This window comes from Exophiala mesophila (assembly GCF_000836275.1).
Source record: "Exophiala mesophila strain CBS 40295 unplaced genomic scaffold supercont1.5, whole genome shotgun sequence".
Taxonomy (NCBI): Eukaryota; Fungi; Ascomycota; class Eurotiomycetes; order Chaetothyriales; family Herpotrichiellaceae; genus Exophiala; species Exophiala mesophila.
Window position 1 is genome coordinate 276324 of NW_015622508.1, and position 17125 is coordinate 293448.

At 51.5% G+C, this 17125-nt stretch overlaps 3 protein-coding genes across 3 annotated transcripts; all 3 read left to right on the plus strand.

The window, feature by feature from the left end:
• Positions 1-6995: 6995 nt before the first annotated feature.
• PV10_06912 (uncharacterized protein) lies at positions 6996-10057 on the plus strand. The gene is made up of 3 exons (XM_016371761.1): positions 6996-8846; positions 8892-9079; positions 9132-10057. Exons 1-3 carry the CDS (start codon positions 7172-7174, stop codon positions 9267-9269), a joined length of 2001 nt encoding a protein of 666 aa, XP_016221093.1. The 5' UTR covers positions 6996-7171; the 3' UTR covers positions 9270-10057.
• Positions 10058-11149: 1092 nt separating this feature from the next.
• Positions 11150-12553, plus strand: PV10_06913 (uncharacterized protein; the record flags this gene model as incomplete). The annotated part of the gene is made up of 2 exons (XM_016371762.1): positions 11150-11779; positions 11843-12553. 2 exons carry the CDS (start codon positions 11150-11152, stop codon positions 12551-12553), a joined length of 1341 nt encoding a protein of 446 aa, XP_016221094.1.
• Positions 12554-14912: 2359 nt separating this feature from the next.
• PV10_06914 (uncharacterized protein) lies at positions 14913-16802 on the plus strand (the record flags this gene model as incomplete). Its single annotated transcript, XM_016371763.1, has 3 exons — positions 14913-15349; positions 15398-16126; positions 16178-16802. The coding sequence occupies 3 exons, from the start codon at positions 14913-14915 to the stop codon at positions 16800-16802; spliced, it is 1791 nt and encodes a 596-aa protein (XP_016221095.1).
• Between the last annotated feature and the right edge of the window lie 323 nt (positions 16803-17125).

The window sequence follows — 17125 nt, forward strand, 5'->3', positions numbered from 1 at the left end:
ATAGTGCATGAGGGGTCGTCAAGAGAGTCCTTACCATAAGATGTCTTCGACATCATCGAGCATGGAAAGTGAGTCAGCCAAGACCCAAAGGGATAGGTCTCTTCTCAGACTCCAGCTGTCATCACATGTGCCAGTTTGAAAATCCACGATGGGCGCGGTGTGCCTACTCCGAGTGGTCGCCACGTAGCATTGTGAGTCTCGTCAGGTCAGGGGCAAAGCGAGTGGTCGCCGAAAGCAAGGTGATCATTGAATAAAGCCCCGTCCTCTATCATAAAGCTGTTCACTAGCCCATGAGGCACAGGCCGCAGCATGCCCTGATTCCACTTTAAGTGCGGCTCTGGAATGGATTGGGAAGTCGACTGGGCCCGTGCACAAGATATATCGACGGGGTACTTTTTTCGTATGAGAACGTCTGACCCGTGAGGATTCTGCCCATAGTGGCTTTTTGTTGCTGCTGGGGGGGGGGGGGGGGGGGGGGGGCTCTATGACATGTCTGCGGAGATGCCATGGCCGCTCCCACGGCCTAACGGTCAACGGCTGTGAAGGTTGCTACCCGTGCCTTGGTGGGTTAGGTCTTGGTGGCTCAGAGGCCGAAAAACTTTGCTAAGACAGCGTTGGTCCGTTTGTGTCAAGCCAGGTTGGACATGATGTCTGGCAGTGCCCTGGCCATATTATCAAATCGCTCTTTCATCACAGTCTGAGTGAGAGTGCGACTGTGCAGCTTGGTGTGGACAAAATTGAAATTGGAATCTAGGTTGTTGCGGGTCGGAAGCTGCGTGGGTCTGCAAGGTATCGTAACGAGAGTATGAGGACAGGTAGTACTACTCCGTAGCTGTTGACAATTGCAGCTAGTAGTAGTGTACGAGGAGGTGCTCGTAACGTAGTGGAAATTTGCGTACTCAAAGATCGGTTGACTAGCCCGTTACTTTCTCAGGCCGGAAGGATTGAAGTGTCAATACGTCAAAAAAGCACCGGATATTGAGTTCAGTATTTGCAGGGCTGTGGGGGAGACACGCGTACACAGAGTACGCATACGGAGTACTGTGAAAGTTAGTGCCACGAGACCTCGTGGCAGCCACAACGACGACTAGCGGGGGTGTCGCCACGTGAGATTGCCAGGATAAAGCAGCCCCCTCGGCCTGTGGATGTTTGCATCTTCGAAACCAAGAAACGCTCATCCTCCGACGAGCAAGGGGCAAGGTTCGTGAGCAACAATTCCAAAGAGATTCTGTAAGTGTTACTGAATTAAGGGTGAAGGGCCATCAAATCAATGATAGGTGCCAGGGTCATGGGGAGGATCGAAGGCACCACTACTGAACAAGGCCTAGATAAGTTCGACTTTCTATGGAGAGTGATAATACACGGAAGCCAAACGATAGCCAGTATTCGCAGCTCGGCAGGATGGGTCACCACTGGAGTAAGGTAGCCTGGGAGCCTAGGTACATGGGGACCGCCGTCCTTTCTTTTACTTGCCTTGGTGCATGAGCTTTGTCCTGTTCTGTTTAGCGGGCCACCGTCTTACGTATATGCGGATGCATCTGTGTCTGCTTAGAACGTGGAATGGTGCCATGGCAGGACCACCAAGGTCTGACTCGACGGGGCGACCCTGCACTGCACGATGGCATGGATCGCGCAGCAAAACGTGGTCAGTAGCATCATATGAAAACGAAGAGTTTCTGGTCCATTGCGTCTTGGCCCGAGGGGCCGAGGGGAGGAGGCTCCCTCGGAAACCCTCGGGCCCCGAGTACCTCCGTATCACAGCAGGTAGGCTTTCACGGCCAGGGACAGCTGCGTATGCGTGATCCAGCCGAAAGCACCCAGGCACAGTTGGCGGTACTTTAGGTAGGGAGTTTTATGTAGAGATCGACAGAGGACAACAAGCGAGAAGAGCCCAGTCGCTTGTGTGTTTACCAGTCATGTTGGCTCCGGCAATTGGCATATTTGGTGTACGAGCAGTCGTATGGATCTCGCTCATGGGAAATCTTTGATTCCCTCGCTTAACTTGGCCTTTCAGAGCCTGACACTGATTTTCTGGACTGGCAGTGTGAGCTAGGCAGGGTGGCAGCTGGGCGGTAAAAACCCTCGGTCCACAATCCAATCCAGCAAATGCGGAGATGGGCGTTGTTCTTAGTCAATCCCTGCCTCGTTTGCTGCTTTTATTCGTCAGATGCCTTGGCGATGGTCCGCAGACCTGTTACACACAGCCCACGGTGAGGAGCGATTACCTAGGGAATCCAGGCTGCTGCTGCTCCCGGGCCGGACGTGACTTCTGGCAGTGCCTTAGGGGCGCCATCGAGACCTTTTCAACAAATCAATCTTCATCTTCTCCTGGCAGGGTCAATAGTTGGTTTGCCCCAAGGTGCCACTCCCCTTGGCCCCAAATTTCTCGTCTCTCATATACCGAGTACCTGAAAAAAGTAATCTGTGCCCACTGCCCTAGCAAATTGTCCATCAAAGCAGGCGGTACAGTGGATTGCTACGAGAGCCCCTGTCACAGCCTCCGACCCTGGGAGTGGAGTGGATCGAAGGTCAATGGAAGAAATTGTCGAGCTTCGAACAGTGGAAACGAGTCTTCGTTATCAGTCTTCGAGAAGGGCAAGGGGGAAGCGAAAGTGAAGTGGAGCACGAAATGTTCCCCCTCAGAACCAAGACCAGGAGTTGGGGCGGTCGACTTTGACGAGAGTGCTTGTGAGTGCCCACTAACTTAACAGATGGTGATTTGAGGTTCAAGTGGTTCTTGTCATGGTACGCACACCTCCCATGCCTGCCCCTAGAGACTTGGCGACGGTAGCAGGCTCGCAGGTTGCAGGGTGCAGGGTGCCCAAGTCGGGCGTGCTTGTTGGAGCCTCTCGGCCCCACGAGTCTTTGGCTAGGACACCCTAAGGGGGAGCGCCTCGGGCGCCCACGTGGCCATAGTCAAACCCATGCTCGTTTCCATCTGAAAAACGCCACCCGCTTTCCCACGTTTCCGAAATGCTCCTTAGCCTGGTTTTGCTCTTGTGATTTGACTCCTCCCTGGGGCCAAGAGAGGCACCTGACCGCAATCTTGACGAATCCGGTTTTGGTCCCACTGGTCCTTCGCTCGTGGCATTCTTCCACGCCTAAGGCGCCGTCGTTCCTCGGACTTTACACAGCCTATCGGTGCCGCCCAACTCTGGCCTAAGTAAACCTTGACCTTCTTTAAGTAGATTGTTTCACAATTCCATCTCTGCCGTGCTGACTGTAATTTGGATGCGTACGAGCAACCATGACTACTCCGTACGGAGTAGTAGTTTTAGAACCACAACCCAAATCGCCTAGCGACCAGTCAAGAAGGCTCAGAAGTCCTTCTAGTGCTCGTGGTATGGTTCCGTCGTATTCCGTCACCAAGTACAGACAATGATAAGCATGGGCACCAGCGGCACCAGCGGCATCTTTTAAAGTGTCTACGTGATTAGCCAATTATAGAATTTATGACTACCTCCGGTCGCTCATGTGTGCCGAAACCTACAATAGCTGACGGCACGCGATGTTTATAGTAAAGATATCATGACTGAGCCTATGGCATGAGAACCAAACCCAGCAATGCCTAATTTAATACCACATGATAAGCTGATGTGGCCTGCAGCCTGTACATATGCGTGTGCGTACGCGTACGGAGTAGTTGTCAGCAATCACCCTAGGCTTGACGATGCGGATCATGTATTTCCGCATCTCGCGTAGATTTAGTTCCATGGCCTGGGAAAGGAATGCTGTACGAATATTCTTGTCTGGAGTACTACTAGGGAGGACCTACCTACCTGGTAGGTAGTCAAGTTTCAACTGTCTGGCCTGGACCTCTAAAATTAAAGTGCTTGCATGGGCTCCTTGGACATTTTTCCGTGAAATGTGCCAGTGCCAGTGCCAGGAGAGAGTTAAGCACGTTGGGTTGTAGAATTCCCTTTCGCCTGGCTCCGACCCTCAGTCACAAAACCCGATTTATTCAACAGCCCACGCAGTACAAGGCATTGAGTGTAGTACAATGTTGCCGGACGATGCTAGTCGGCGGTCCTCGACTGAAAATCCCCATATTTTTTCGTGTCCTACATAAGCAAGTCAGTAGTAAGTACGAGTAGATACCAGCCAGCTACTCGCCTTGCCTGCTCTGCAATTCTCCTGTCTCTGACCTTCGAATCGACGGTCTTTAGCGCAAAGTATGACGACAGAAACATTCCAAGGCTCAACGAGTGGACCTCACCGCCATATAGCAAGGGGGACTGACATGCTACATACGGAGTACTGTAGATCATCATTACAGTAAGGCAGTCGGGGTTGATGTCAAGCTTCAATGCAGTCCAGTCACAACGACCAGAGACTCAAGTGGGTAGCTGCGGGCGGGGGTACTCAAGCAGCCCCCTTTTAAGCGAACTGTGGAAGATGAATGGAACATCACTTTCCGTGATGAAAATAAGGTGCTTGGGTGTGATAGAGAAGGGGGCCATCTAGTCATCATTTGGAGTAGTGTGATAATTCGAAATCCTTAGCATCAGTCAAATTTGGCCATGATCATCGCTTCCCAAGTGTCTTTCCCGCTCGAAAGAACAGCAAGGACTAGGGCCCCAAATGTCCACTACCTCTGCGGATGTCTACTGGTAGCTGGCCACAGCTGAGGGCCCAATTCCGGTATCAGAGTTCAGACCGTCTCGCAGACTCTGTTGTGTACGAAATGGCTTCTGTTCCTGGCTACCCAATCGTGCAACATGTTTCCCCTGTCAAACCCGAAGAAATGGACAAATCCACGCGGTCTGTGATCAATATAAAGACAAATAAACTTCAACGGTCATCGACGCACGAGCATTTGAGTGTGCCTAGTCTCCTCTAGTAACCAGAGTTGGACGTTGCAATGGGCATGGAATGGACCGTCCGTGGGCTCGTGCTCCTCCTCCATTTGATCTGGAACCTTGAACCTTGGTGGACTTTTATTGGCAGGATCAAACCACCACGATCAAAGGCTTGTTCTATGCGTAATATCATGCCTAACGGAGAATTTAGATCGACTGTGCTGCCAATCCCCGCGAAACAGAGGACTGGGTATACGAACTACTAAACCTAACACCATCGCAAGGGAGTGTTCATTATTGATCCGAGTGTGGATGTTGGCAAGTCCATCTTTAGCCAAAGCGGTTACTGTGATGAACGAGATTTACAGGCTGGCCAATCGCGCGAGACTGGGTGAATTTTCAGACATGCACTTTCCCTGCCTTATCACGACTGTCGCCATCTCATAGGGCCACTGGTCTATCCGAAGGTAGTTTGCAGGCTGAGACTAAAACTGGTTTCTGAGTCGGACTGGAGTAACAACTGTTGTCCTCCCACGCCTCCGTTACTTCTTACTCTACGAGACTCTGGTCCGGTCAGACCAGCCTCACTAGGCCAGGCACTAATGCGGGGTCTTGCATTAGTATCTCGAGGCGAATGTCCATGTGCCAACAGGCATCTTGACGCAGTGGTCTCAATTCGTCGCCGGCATGTTTGGGGAAGGGGAAGGCATTATTGTGTAACCTTGGCAAAGCAGGTTCCAGGACCAGACTGTGACAGGGAGTGTGTTGGTTTTTGATACTTAATACTCAAGTCACGACGCCAATGCCTTTGACGCAGTTGAAACGCAAGGCATTGGCATCAACATGTTCGATGTGTGCAGTGCGAGTCAATGGCTGTGGTGCATTGGTAAGAAGACAACGTAGATATTATCAATCAGTACGTGGTGAAGAATGAAGAATGAAACGATGCTTGAAGCTGTTTGGAGTATCGTGAGTGGTATAATCAGTGCACTGCTTACTTCCTTCCACGACTGAGAAATAAGTAAAGTACTTTACTTGCCTCTGAAGCGTCCAAATCCCTGCAACGTGCCCAGCTTACCAACTCGGTGACACGAGAATACTGTAACTCCCACATGGCCATCCCAGGACCAGGATTCTACATTGTAACAGATTGAACACGCAGATGTCTTGCCGATGTAGCACAGAACCATGTGACTGGAATTCACGGACCCTTTCCACCAGGGCAAGGCACACAGGAAACACGTTGCAGGGGCGTAGTTGTCGGGGATTCTCCCTGTTCAGGATAATAAAGCGTGGTGAATCCCAAGCCCACGGGACCTTGATGCAATTGTCCATCAACCATATGTTTCTCACATTACACTCTTGTATGTACTGTCAGCGCTGGAAATCCTTCCGTCAATTATCCCATTCACCTTGTGGGCAAACGTGGCAGAGTTTTGATCCTATGGATAGGTGGCCGTGTTGGCCCTTGGGGCCATGGAGCCGTGGATTCAGGCACCCCCAATTTGAACCTTGAATCCGTAGTGTTGGATGATCATTGCCTCATCAACAATCGTTGAACTGGTCCCGTGCCTTATGCTACCACCTCATACGCACATCTCCTCCATAATAAGAGTGACATTGGACTGAGCAAGGTGACATGCAAGTGGCTGGCTACCCACCTGCCCTTACATGCGAATACCCAGCCTGTAGGCCACAATCTACCTTGTGAAAGCCCTAACATCCTGTATATGTACCTACCTATATCGTATGTATATACGTATGCGTAAATTACGATCGTAGGATGCTACCAAACCTTGAACTTGGGCATGCCTCACTACCCGTACTTACGGAGTACACATACGGAGTAGGTACTATTATTATTGCGGGTCAGTCACCCAGTGTAGCCATGTCCCAATTCGTGTCACAGAGTGACCAACCCGGAGAGTTTTCTTCTCGAATTTTGCATCCCCCCTGTTCAAAATTTCCAACGCTGGCGCACTAGCTCCCTAGTTCGAACTCTGCACCTCAGACCCCTGCTGGGGCGATGGACCAGGGCTTGTTAGCCTGTACAGTAGGTGTCTCCACACCCTCGTGGTCTGGTACGCATTACCCATAGTGAGCAATCCTGGCCCACGCTGGCCCACGCTGGCCCTAGCCTTCCGATCATCGTGGATTTTCACCGCGCCTGCGCCTGGCTCTGCTTCTGCCGTCTGTCTGCCCTGGCCGCCAACAACCCACACCCACCGTTGACTACTCAAGTGCTCCATGCCCTCTGCAGGCCACATCCTAAAGCCTGTCTTATCCTCACCCGACCTGACGATGCCACTGTCCTGTGCGGAACCCTACCATGTCCAACTGATCACCTCCCACACACCTTTCCAATCTCCTTCATGTTCCGTTTGAGCAATGGTCATATCTACGACTCCATGACTTCGCCAGACCCTCACCTCTCTGCTCATTCTGTCGCTGAACACACTTCTTCACCAGGGCATTCCTCTAACCGCGAGGTGTCCCGCCCGCCTAATCACTCCCACAGCAATTCGACCAGTCTTGTACACACCAAGAGTAGACGTTCTCTGGCGTCGCTAGCCAGGGAAAAGACCTCCAACGCCTTTGCCAATCTCACCGCCATAGCGAGCCCTTCCTCACCTGCTTTGCGGTCTGCCACCTCCTCCAGCAGCCTCTCCAAGCAGCCCTCCTACACTACCTCCCGTCCCAGTCTTTCTCGGTCGCCGACATCCCCAGCCGACCTACCGAACACATCCTTGTCGCAGTCGCGAAGAGTCAGTGGAGTCGCTCAAACTCCCCAAGAGCCACGGAGCAGTACGACGGTTCCTCCAATGCCCACCACGGATAAGAACAATGGAAGGATGCATCAAACTTCGTCAAAGATCCTACGCATGACCGATGATGAGCGGCCCTTCACTCGAGATTTCAAAGATCTGTTTTCGACATTGATCACAAGTCTGCCGCTTACACCGCACAGAGTTCGTTTCACCAGGGTCGAAGAGACATTCTTGTCAGAAGAAGCCATCACCAACCTTGGGTCGCTCAAATTTTCGCAGTCAAATCGAATACCAGATCCCAAGAATCCAACGAGATGGGTCGTCACCACCACTACCACCACATTTTCTATGGCCAAGGAAATGGCACGTTCGGTCTGTCAACGCTTCGTCGACGCTCGCATGATTGAATCTGCCGAATCAAAGACCAACACCACCTTCGTCACAAAAGGGGCCGTGTGGCAACTTACACCTAAGGGCGTCGCCATCCTGCAGAGGTTTTGTGGGCGAAATGGTATCAATGCTAGGCATATTGAGCCTCTACTCAAACGCAGCCCCATGCAGATTGTCGCACTAGAACGAGATGCCACCACTGATAAACTCGTCCAGGACCGTGCTACGGTAGAGATCATCTTCCGACGGTTCATGGGTTTTGAAGGTCCCAATCTCAAAAGCTCAACCTCTCTTTCCGACTCCGACTCGGTCTCGGATTACGCCTCGGGTATGGTTGGAGTCAAGATGGCCAAGGAACGACGCGTGCTTGACAAGAATGTCGCAAACACCTTTACTGGCAAGGCTGCCTCGGACTGGCTTCTCGATTGTTGCACGACAATCGATCGGCGGGAAACATATGAGATGGCCGAATTATTTGTGAAGTGGCAACTCATCCAGCCCGTTGTGGAAGACCGATCCTACGTTCGCATGAACCCCATGGCTACCTATTTCCAACCCACCAAATTTGCCATCTACACTCCCACTGAGCGAGGCCAACGCGTCTGTGGTTGGATCGCACGACCACCCAGCGTCAACAGCGAAGACAGCCGTGATACAAAGGACAAATCACGATCAGTCCGCGATTCCAACGTGAGCAGGCTCAATGTCATCCTTCAGGACGCCGCTCTTCGTCTGTTGTTCCGCGAGTTCCTAAGACAGTCCCTTTGCGAGGAGAATCTGCAGTTCTACTTTGACGTCCACGACTTCACCACCTCATATCGATCACTCGAGCAAGGAGGAAAGCTCGACCGGCCAGACTCTGTAAGAGAGACCTTGGCAGCTGCCTACGGTAAGAGAATCCCATTAACCATTTGACCCATGCTGACTTGTGGAGGACTGTACAATTCTTTCCTGGCCTCTGGTGCTCCTTCCGAACTCAACATCGATCACTCTCTTCGCAACCGCCTCGATAGTCGCATGATCAGGACCAACACAGATGACGACTCGATGCGAGAGAGTTTAGCGGATGTGGTGGAACTCTTTGAACTGGCCCAGGCTGCCGTCTTCAAACTCATGGCCAGTGTAAGTCAAGCTTACCGTGCTCTTGTGGCAACTTTACTCATGCCTGTTGCAGGACTCCGTACCAAAATTCCTACGTGACCCAAAACATGCAAGCGTTCTTCGAGAGCATGATGTCGACTTGATCGGTGGCACCCGTGCCTTATCACCCGCGACCGATCGACTCAGCCGCTCCAACACCGGACGCGGCTGAGAGGACGACTTTGAACCAATTTTTTCATGTGACGACATCAAAGGTGGCCTCACCCAATTGAAACATCGTTCTTTGTGGTGCAGACTGGCCTCCCTGAACATACTAATCAACAAATCTCTCTCCCGAAGACCATGTACAAAAGTGACATTCCTTCTTCGACATGCGGGCGAGGTCTCTACTCCCATACTCATTCGAGATCACACTGCCACATGTCTACAAAGACATTGGCTGAGAGCGGGTCTTAACCTGTCCGGTGATTTAACATTCTTACATGCATCGGTTTTGCATAGCGTGGTCAAGCGGACATCCAGGTCAATTTTTGACCAAATTTTACATTTAAACGGCGCAACCCATCCAGATTTTTTGCATTTGCATTGGAAAGATACCCTCGAGGAGGAAGCGAGACACGGACGGTAGGTGGGCTTCGGGCGGAAAAGGAGAGAAGCATGCATAAAATTCGAGGCCTCTCAAGCGAGGGCTCTTGCAAGCGTCTCACACACGGATCAACGTTGTGGGACTGTTGTAAATATGGTGATGGATATACGAAGAGCAATGTATTTGGCTGTTACTGCTGTCAACACCATGGATGAGCTTTACATAGCTATGCTTGCACCATTGGGGATCGAGCTCCTTGGACATCGACTTGGATTGTATAGTCCCCAAAGTTTTCCAAGTGCAAATATTTCAGATCTTGATCTTTACTCTAGGTAGCCTCAAGAGTCGTTTGCAATCACGACCGAAGAGAGTATGGATTATCAGAACATAGCCAGAAACGCATTATTACTCCCACAAGAAGGAACCCGACACTGCCACTTGCCGAAATTAGGACACGGTCCATTGTCTATGTCTCTGAAATTTTTTCCCTCAATATCGCCCAGAGTCGTTCGGCCACCCATGGTGGATGATTATTGTGGACTAATATCACGGGGTCGCCGAAGGCTGGGTTGCGGATACGAGTTGCACTGACACCCTCACAGTGTGATCCGACAATACCACATGCGCAGGTATCTGCCACCCCGCTTGGCGCATTGATATTGTTAGATCAAGCACAGTCACCTGGAATTGGCCGGGGAGTGGTCTTGAATCAGGAAATTCCTCTGCCAGTGTGCTCGGAAGGGCCGATATCCAACGAGGCGCGTCTCCGACATCGTCTCCTGGTGAACTTCGGACAGCTTTGGGATACTTCTTCGCCAGTGAACTTCTGCTTTTGTTAGTTCTCAGAGCTGCCCATAATACCGGCTGACTGCGACTTTATCCACTCGTGTGGGAACGCTTGCATGATGTTCGGTATTTCCGACCAAAGACTTTGGGCAGCACCAGAAGACAGGGGAGGCGCATATACGCCAAGACTGCGGAATCTTCAGTTTTTCCACCACATAATGTTGTGGATGAACCTCGTTAACCAAAAGATGTGGCTTTACTAATCCCTGCTGACAATTCCAATATTAGGCTCGTCGACTACGATATTGCGCACCGAAAGGCAGATGCTCCTTGGTAAGATCAGGCTTAATATCCTCGATTCTACAAGTCCTCTGCCGTGTGTCCATCATCCCTTGAAGAGTCGTAGTAGAGGCAGCCACCTGTAGTAGTGCCTCCGATGTGGGCTTCCGACGTGGGCCTCCGACTGTCACTAGCAACTCGGCGCGGATCATTATTGATCCGAATCTGCGTTCATGCCTTGCATTTTCAGCACTGTAACTGCAATCCACCGCGTCCTTTGTTTGATCTGCCTTTGAACTGCCTGTGGAATCTTGCAAGCCACGTCGATTTCTTCCACTCTGTCGAGACTCGCTCCACCTCCCTCGATGCCGACGGTGGCTGTGAAATGACATTCGTCTAACCTACGCATCTTGCCTCCCATCCGCCAATTCCCACTCGTCATGGCCTCTGCAGACGCCTTGCAGCTACTGCGATCCTCAATTTCGGCCGCGAAACAACCTGTCCTCACACGGTCTGCAGACATTACTACCGCCCTTGACCAGCAGACCAGCAACTTTGAGGATGCCACGCACCTCTACTTCACTCATCCTACCGCTCAGTGCCTTCCACTCGACCAGAAAACGAGATTCGTCTCCACCAATCCTGACATCGTTCCCGTTGACCTGAGAAGTATCTTCTTCGCCTGGCTCCAAAAAGATGTCGCTGTCCCAGAGTACATCGCCCGCGCCGCGGAGCTTAACAAGCTGTTGCCCGAGGGCCAGAAAGTCCGCAACCTGATCTTCGTCGAGAGGCTAGATCTGCTTACCTGGCTGGAGGGAGCCTCGGATGAGTCCGAGTACATCAAGGCCGTTGAGGGAGTCGATGCCTCTGCATTGGGTGACGCTGCAAGCAGGGCTGCTGATGTTGCTGGCGGCGCTGCTGTGCCTACAGTTGGTGGAGCAGGGGTTGGGGTGACCCAGTTGATTGGAGGGCGACCGATCAAGACAATCGACGCCAGGCTACAGGCCATTTACAATGGCGAGAGGAGGCTCGGTAACCACAACACTGCATTGAGAGGGATTAAGCCCACGGTGAGAGAGGTTTTCACTTGCGACGTTGGATGACGGACTGTGCTAATGATACATTACTCACAGGACTTTTCTGGAGTTCGAAAACATGCAGAAACGTTCCTTGGTCGTCGCAAAGGTATGCCAGCGGCCGGCGGTCGACCAGGCCAGGCGGCCAAGACATCCCAACTTGCTGCTCGTCCTGCGGCTGGAATGACCAAGCAACCGTCTTCGGCTGTGTCTTCTAAACGCTCGGATCCCATCATCCTTCTATCACCATCGGCCTCATCACTCCTACGCATGTCAAATATCAAAACGTTCCTCGACACCGGGCTTTACGTTCCTCCAGACCATCCCACTCTCTCAACACAGACGACAGCCAATTTACTCCACATTACACGGACACTCCACTCATTGAGCGAGAAGCCTTTCCGGTTCATTCTTGTTGACTCTCCTGATCAGTTCAAACCGGATTACTGGTCACGAGTGGTGGCCGTTTTCACGACCGGACAGAGTTGGCAATTTCGAAGCTATAAATGGAGAGAGCCTCAAGAGCTGTTCGGTCACGTTCTAGGGATTTATGTGGGAGAGAAGGGACCACCGATCCCGGCAGAAGTCAAAGGCTGGGGCAGCAGTGTCAAGACGTATGCCGTAGAAAGATGGGACGAAAGAGCTCATGGTGCCAATGTTGAGCCGGATACAAGGACCGGCAGACGGTGGAGGGACAGAGAGACGGTGGAAGAGGTGTGGAGAGCTATTGAAGCACACATGAGAGGGAGGGGAGAGTGGAAACGCTGATCGCGATTGCGGAACCATGATGGATCTTGTGGGCTGTCTAATCCCTGACTGTCACAAATCCTTACCGCCCTGATATTGCACGCCACCACGATAAATCATGTCCCCATTGACTCGATTTGCATCGTCCAATGAACGAGATGCTGTGTCCTTCCACGAATCGTGGGAGAACTGTCCTCTTCGACACGACGATTACGACGCTTAGGTTAATGGTCACCTATTGGATGAGCATCCACACGGCCTCGGTCACGGCTCTCAAGAGGATGGTCGCAACATGCACTTGAAGGCGCTGGCAACGACAACGGCAACACGAGTACTTGCCTGCGGTGCATGGTGATTGATCTCCGTGACCTACAGCGGTCACCTTTTCTAGCGGGCTTTCCCCCACCGCCGTCCCCCCTGGCGGCCTCCCACTTCTCAGCGTCAGGTCTTGGGCGCTTGGGCTGTTCCAAGTTTTCCCGGCAGAACTGGATCTTGATGAATCTCATAAGGAGTTTAAGGTTGAAGAATGCAGTTCCTAACCCATCCAGACATTGGGATAGGGCGTGGCCGGGGCCGATAATCTAGGTAGCCAAGACAAACAGAGATGGTCCTCTGAACCGGACTCACCGGTTCACGATACCCGCGAGGAAGTTGAGGACAGCTTTGCTTAAATTCGACGGCATTCTCCAAGGGAGATGCCGAGCGGCGCATAGGTAGCTTTCGGCAGCGTTCGGCAGCAAGCGAACACCTTGCGAGGCACTAAGTAGATGACGAAGATCCCCTAGAACACGAACATGGCACGACGTCGGTGGGACAAGCGTCTCCACCCTTCAAAGAGAGGGGACCCCTCGGGCTTCGATGACCTCGTGGAAAAGGGGCAACATTCCTACTGTGGTCAACTTGAACTCGATCGTGTTGCAGTAAGGCCCAACAACCAGTACCTCAATTGATCCATGTCTGTCAGGCTGAACCGGCTCTCGCGGTAAGCCTCTGGCGAGATATCTGTGATGGGGATGGCCAGGTCGGTGAACAGCTGTTTTGGTCTAACCGACGTTTTTCCATTCACACAACGGCACATCTTCTGTCCTGAGTGCTTCTCAGCCAAGTTTCGTGTCCAGTCCAATTTCCTAGCGAATTGCTCCTGTTATCGGCACAGTGAGAGATGCTTCACGTATGCTGCATGATGTCTCCTGACAAGTCTGCCTTGGCGAACTTTGCCTACCCCACTTGATGAGATGGCATGGATGGGCTTCAAAAACGAGGAAAAAGACGGAATTCATTCTTCTTCAACAACAGCCCCCGAGATGATTGTCTGTTCTACATGACGCTAGGCTGCGTTGATTCTGAAAAGGGTCTTTCACCGAGAAAGTACCCGGTTCAAAGGGGGCTATGTAGCATGCAAAAGGACGTTTGAAACGCTGTCTTTACGTCGTTCTTCAATTCTGGGGAACAAACCGCTGACTGTAAATGGTAGTGCTCGACTCGTCACCATGAGACCCCTTCTCGAAACGCGCCAATGTCGCCTACGAGTTGGTCTCATCACATTCCTCGTCAAACCTCGATTGGTGCCTCTGCATGAGGCATCCTTGGCCTGAGGGGCCCATCGACCCCCCGATTGCTGCACATGCTTCCTCACCGCGTGGCAATCCCCTGTTCTTGCAGGCAAACCCTGCTAGTTGTCCTGGTGGCTAAACCCACGAGGTCGTCTTCCACTGCCACGTTCTCCCTCCGGCCTCGCTTGGTCAGTTGTGGTCACGCGAATTGCAACTTCGCCTACTCTTGCCCGACAACGCCTGCAGTTTGCTGAATGCTGGATCTTCTACGGTTCAACCATCAATATGCAAGATAACGCGTGGTTCAGGGTCGTTCAAGGCGCCTGCCCATGTCAAACTAGTTTGGTCAAGCCATGGTTCCGGCGTGTATCGTTGAATGAGATTTGCTTGCCCATTCGATCGTTTGTTTCTACCCTTGCACTAGACGACATACTGTACTGCACGTACAGACGAGGTACAGTACCCCAGCCCTCTGAGGATGTCGAAGGAATATCTGAATCTGCCACGAAAGCATGCGGCGTGGTGTCGACAGGGTGTCTTCCATATGTCGCCTAATCAACAAGTGGTTTCCCATCGACACAGGCTCTCTGTTTGTTTTCTTCGTCTCGAGCCCATGTCCTGTCTTGAATATACACAACATCGCGTTGCTTCAGGTGATTGCACTCTGTCGTCGGCTTTTAGATGGCAATAGAGCTACTTTACTCCACGAGGTCGATGTTATCTAGACCTTGGCACATTCAGTGGTGAGTTGGAAATATCATCACAAAAAACCTTGTGTACAAGCAATTACTTCTTGGTGATATAAAGTCTCTGGGCTCCCTCCATCCATGGATCCCATCTCGTCGACACTCGGAATCGCGGCTGGAGTGGCTTCCATCATCACCATCATCGGCAAATCCGTCTGTACACTTAACACTCTCCGGCTCAAATACAAGGATGCAGCATTCAACATCAATCTCCTCACGAATCGACTCTCCATAGTCAAGACTGCTCTGGTGCAGGTGGACCATTTTGTGAACGAAAATCTGGAACATGAACCTCAGCATCTGCAACTCACACTCGATCTCGACGAGTCTCTCAAGTGTTGCGGAACGTTGGTGGAACATATACACGATCAAATCGCCAAGTTCGAATGGGATGATGAGCTATTACGACTTGGCCGCAGGGCGCTCTTCCTGCTCGAGGATCAAACCATCAAAGACCTAATGATGCATTTGGATCATCACATTAATGCTCTTAATCTTTGTCTCATTGCTTTCAATTGGTAATGCGGCTGTTCTCTGATCATGAATATAGGCTAACAACGAGCAAGCCGTACACCAAATGAACAGAAACGATTCCTCAACCGAGAAGAGAGCAGGAGGGTGTTCAAGTTGGCACGAGATGACACGACGTCGTTGATCGAATTTCGCGACTCGATATCGTTTGGTACCTCTGCTAGACGATCGTCCATCGGCTCGCAGTTTTCCAAGACATTCGAATTCGACGGGTTCCTCCTGCGACACAAGATCTACCAAAACACCTTCCGGTCGATGCTCCGACGAGTGGCGAGTCCCACGGAGAATCTAGCTCTAAATATCAAAAGTCGGACCATGTCTGAGACACCACCGATATCTCCCCAGAGTGACTCGAAGACGTCAGCACTGATAGACTCCCAACTAAAGGAAGATGGGCGTAAGATGAAGCGAGAAATCAAGATGCTTGCGATGGGGGATCGGCATGGTCGATCGGCGGTGGTCCGACAGATGCGCATCAAGTTTGGACAGCCGTTTACAGATGCTGAGATCGAGCAACACCGTCAGTCAATTACCCTTCTGACTATTCAGGCATTGATTGCGATTGTCGACTATGTGCAACACTCGACCGGATTCATCAGTCATCTCATCAAAGCCCATGCTCAGATTGTGCGTGACTTCGTGGTACAAGGAGCCCCTGATTGGACGGTGAGCCCTGAGGTGGCAACGAGCATAATGCAAATATGGCAGAATTGGCACGTGAAGCAAGCATATCGCATCATGCAACAGCATGGGCCGACGGCATAGTAAGTCAGTAGCGTCGAAGCATGAGTCTCGAGGGCTAATTTTGGTATTAGTTTTCTCCGGGCTATCGAACGAGTCTGTCACCCGGACTACTTTCCCAGTAATATGGATATCATCCGAGCACCAGAGACAATTGACACAGTCAAAGAGACCGAGCTGACGATCGACAAGGCAACGGTGCGTGTGGTGGAGATCAAAGACCAAAATGCGATGCGCATCATGCCACAGTTCGCCGATGTCCACTTTTGCGTCTTCTCCATTGACCTAACATGCTACAATCGATACCTAGACGACGAGGATAGCACAAACGAACTGTTCGAGCGACTGCAATACCTACGGGCGATATTCCGGTCCAAGTTTTTCCACAGCACTGTTGTCTTGATTGTCTTTACAAATTCATTGGCATTTGCGAAACAAATTGCTGAGTCACCGTTAAAAAGTCATTTTGGCGACTACAGCGGCGGGAACAACGTCGATGCCGCCATGAAATATATCATCGGGCGCTGTAAGCTGATGAATCAACTGGATCGACCATTCTTCTGGCACTGTTACGACTTCGCAGCACGGCAAGGGGACGGTGAACTGATGGCAGACTTTTTCCGACGATCAGCTTCGATCGTAGGGACCATGAAGCGCTTACGGGAGATTGGGCTGGGACCGAAGAGTGACTGGAGATGAAGGAATAACAGACTATAATTGTGTCTAGGTGGTTTGGTTTGGTTTCACCTGTTGTGTGTTTGTTATATTTCTACCAAGGTACCAGACAACAAGAGGAGCAGACAGACTCTCTTGGACTTGAACGAGCGAGGAGCAGAAGACAATCTGTGGCTATTTGAGATGGTAGAAATAGAAGCCAGATTGATATAGTATGTTCAATGACACGTTGATGGACGTCGAATTGGCATAACGCAGAGACCAGCAGGGATGGCGTCATCGGAAAATTGAGGAAGTTGCCCGAGCCGCCATTGTATGTGCGTTTACGGAGTACTGACAAACGACAG

Coding starts and splice junctions, on each gene's coding strand:
- PV10_06912 (XM_016371761.1), top strand. CDS start 7,172: ATGTTCCGTTTGAGCAATGGTCATATCTACGACTCCATGACTTCGCCA. Junction 8,847..8,891: donor GACCTTGGCAGCTGCCTACG/GTAAGAGAATCC, acceptor TGACTTGTGGAG/GACTGTACAATTCTTTCCTG. Junction 9,080..9,131: donor TCTTCAAACTCATGGCCAGT/GTAAGTCAAGCT, acceptor TGCCTGTTGCAG/GACTCCGTACCAAAATTCCT.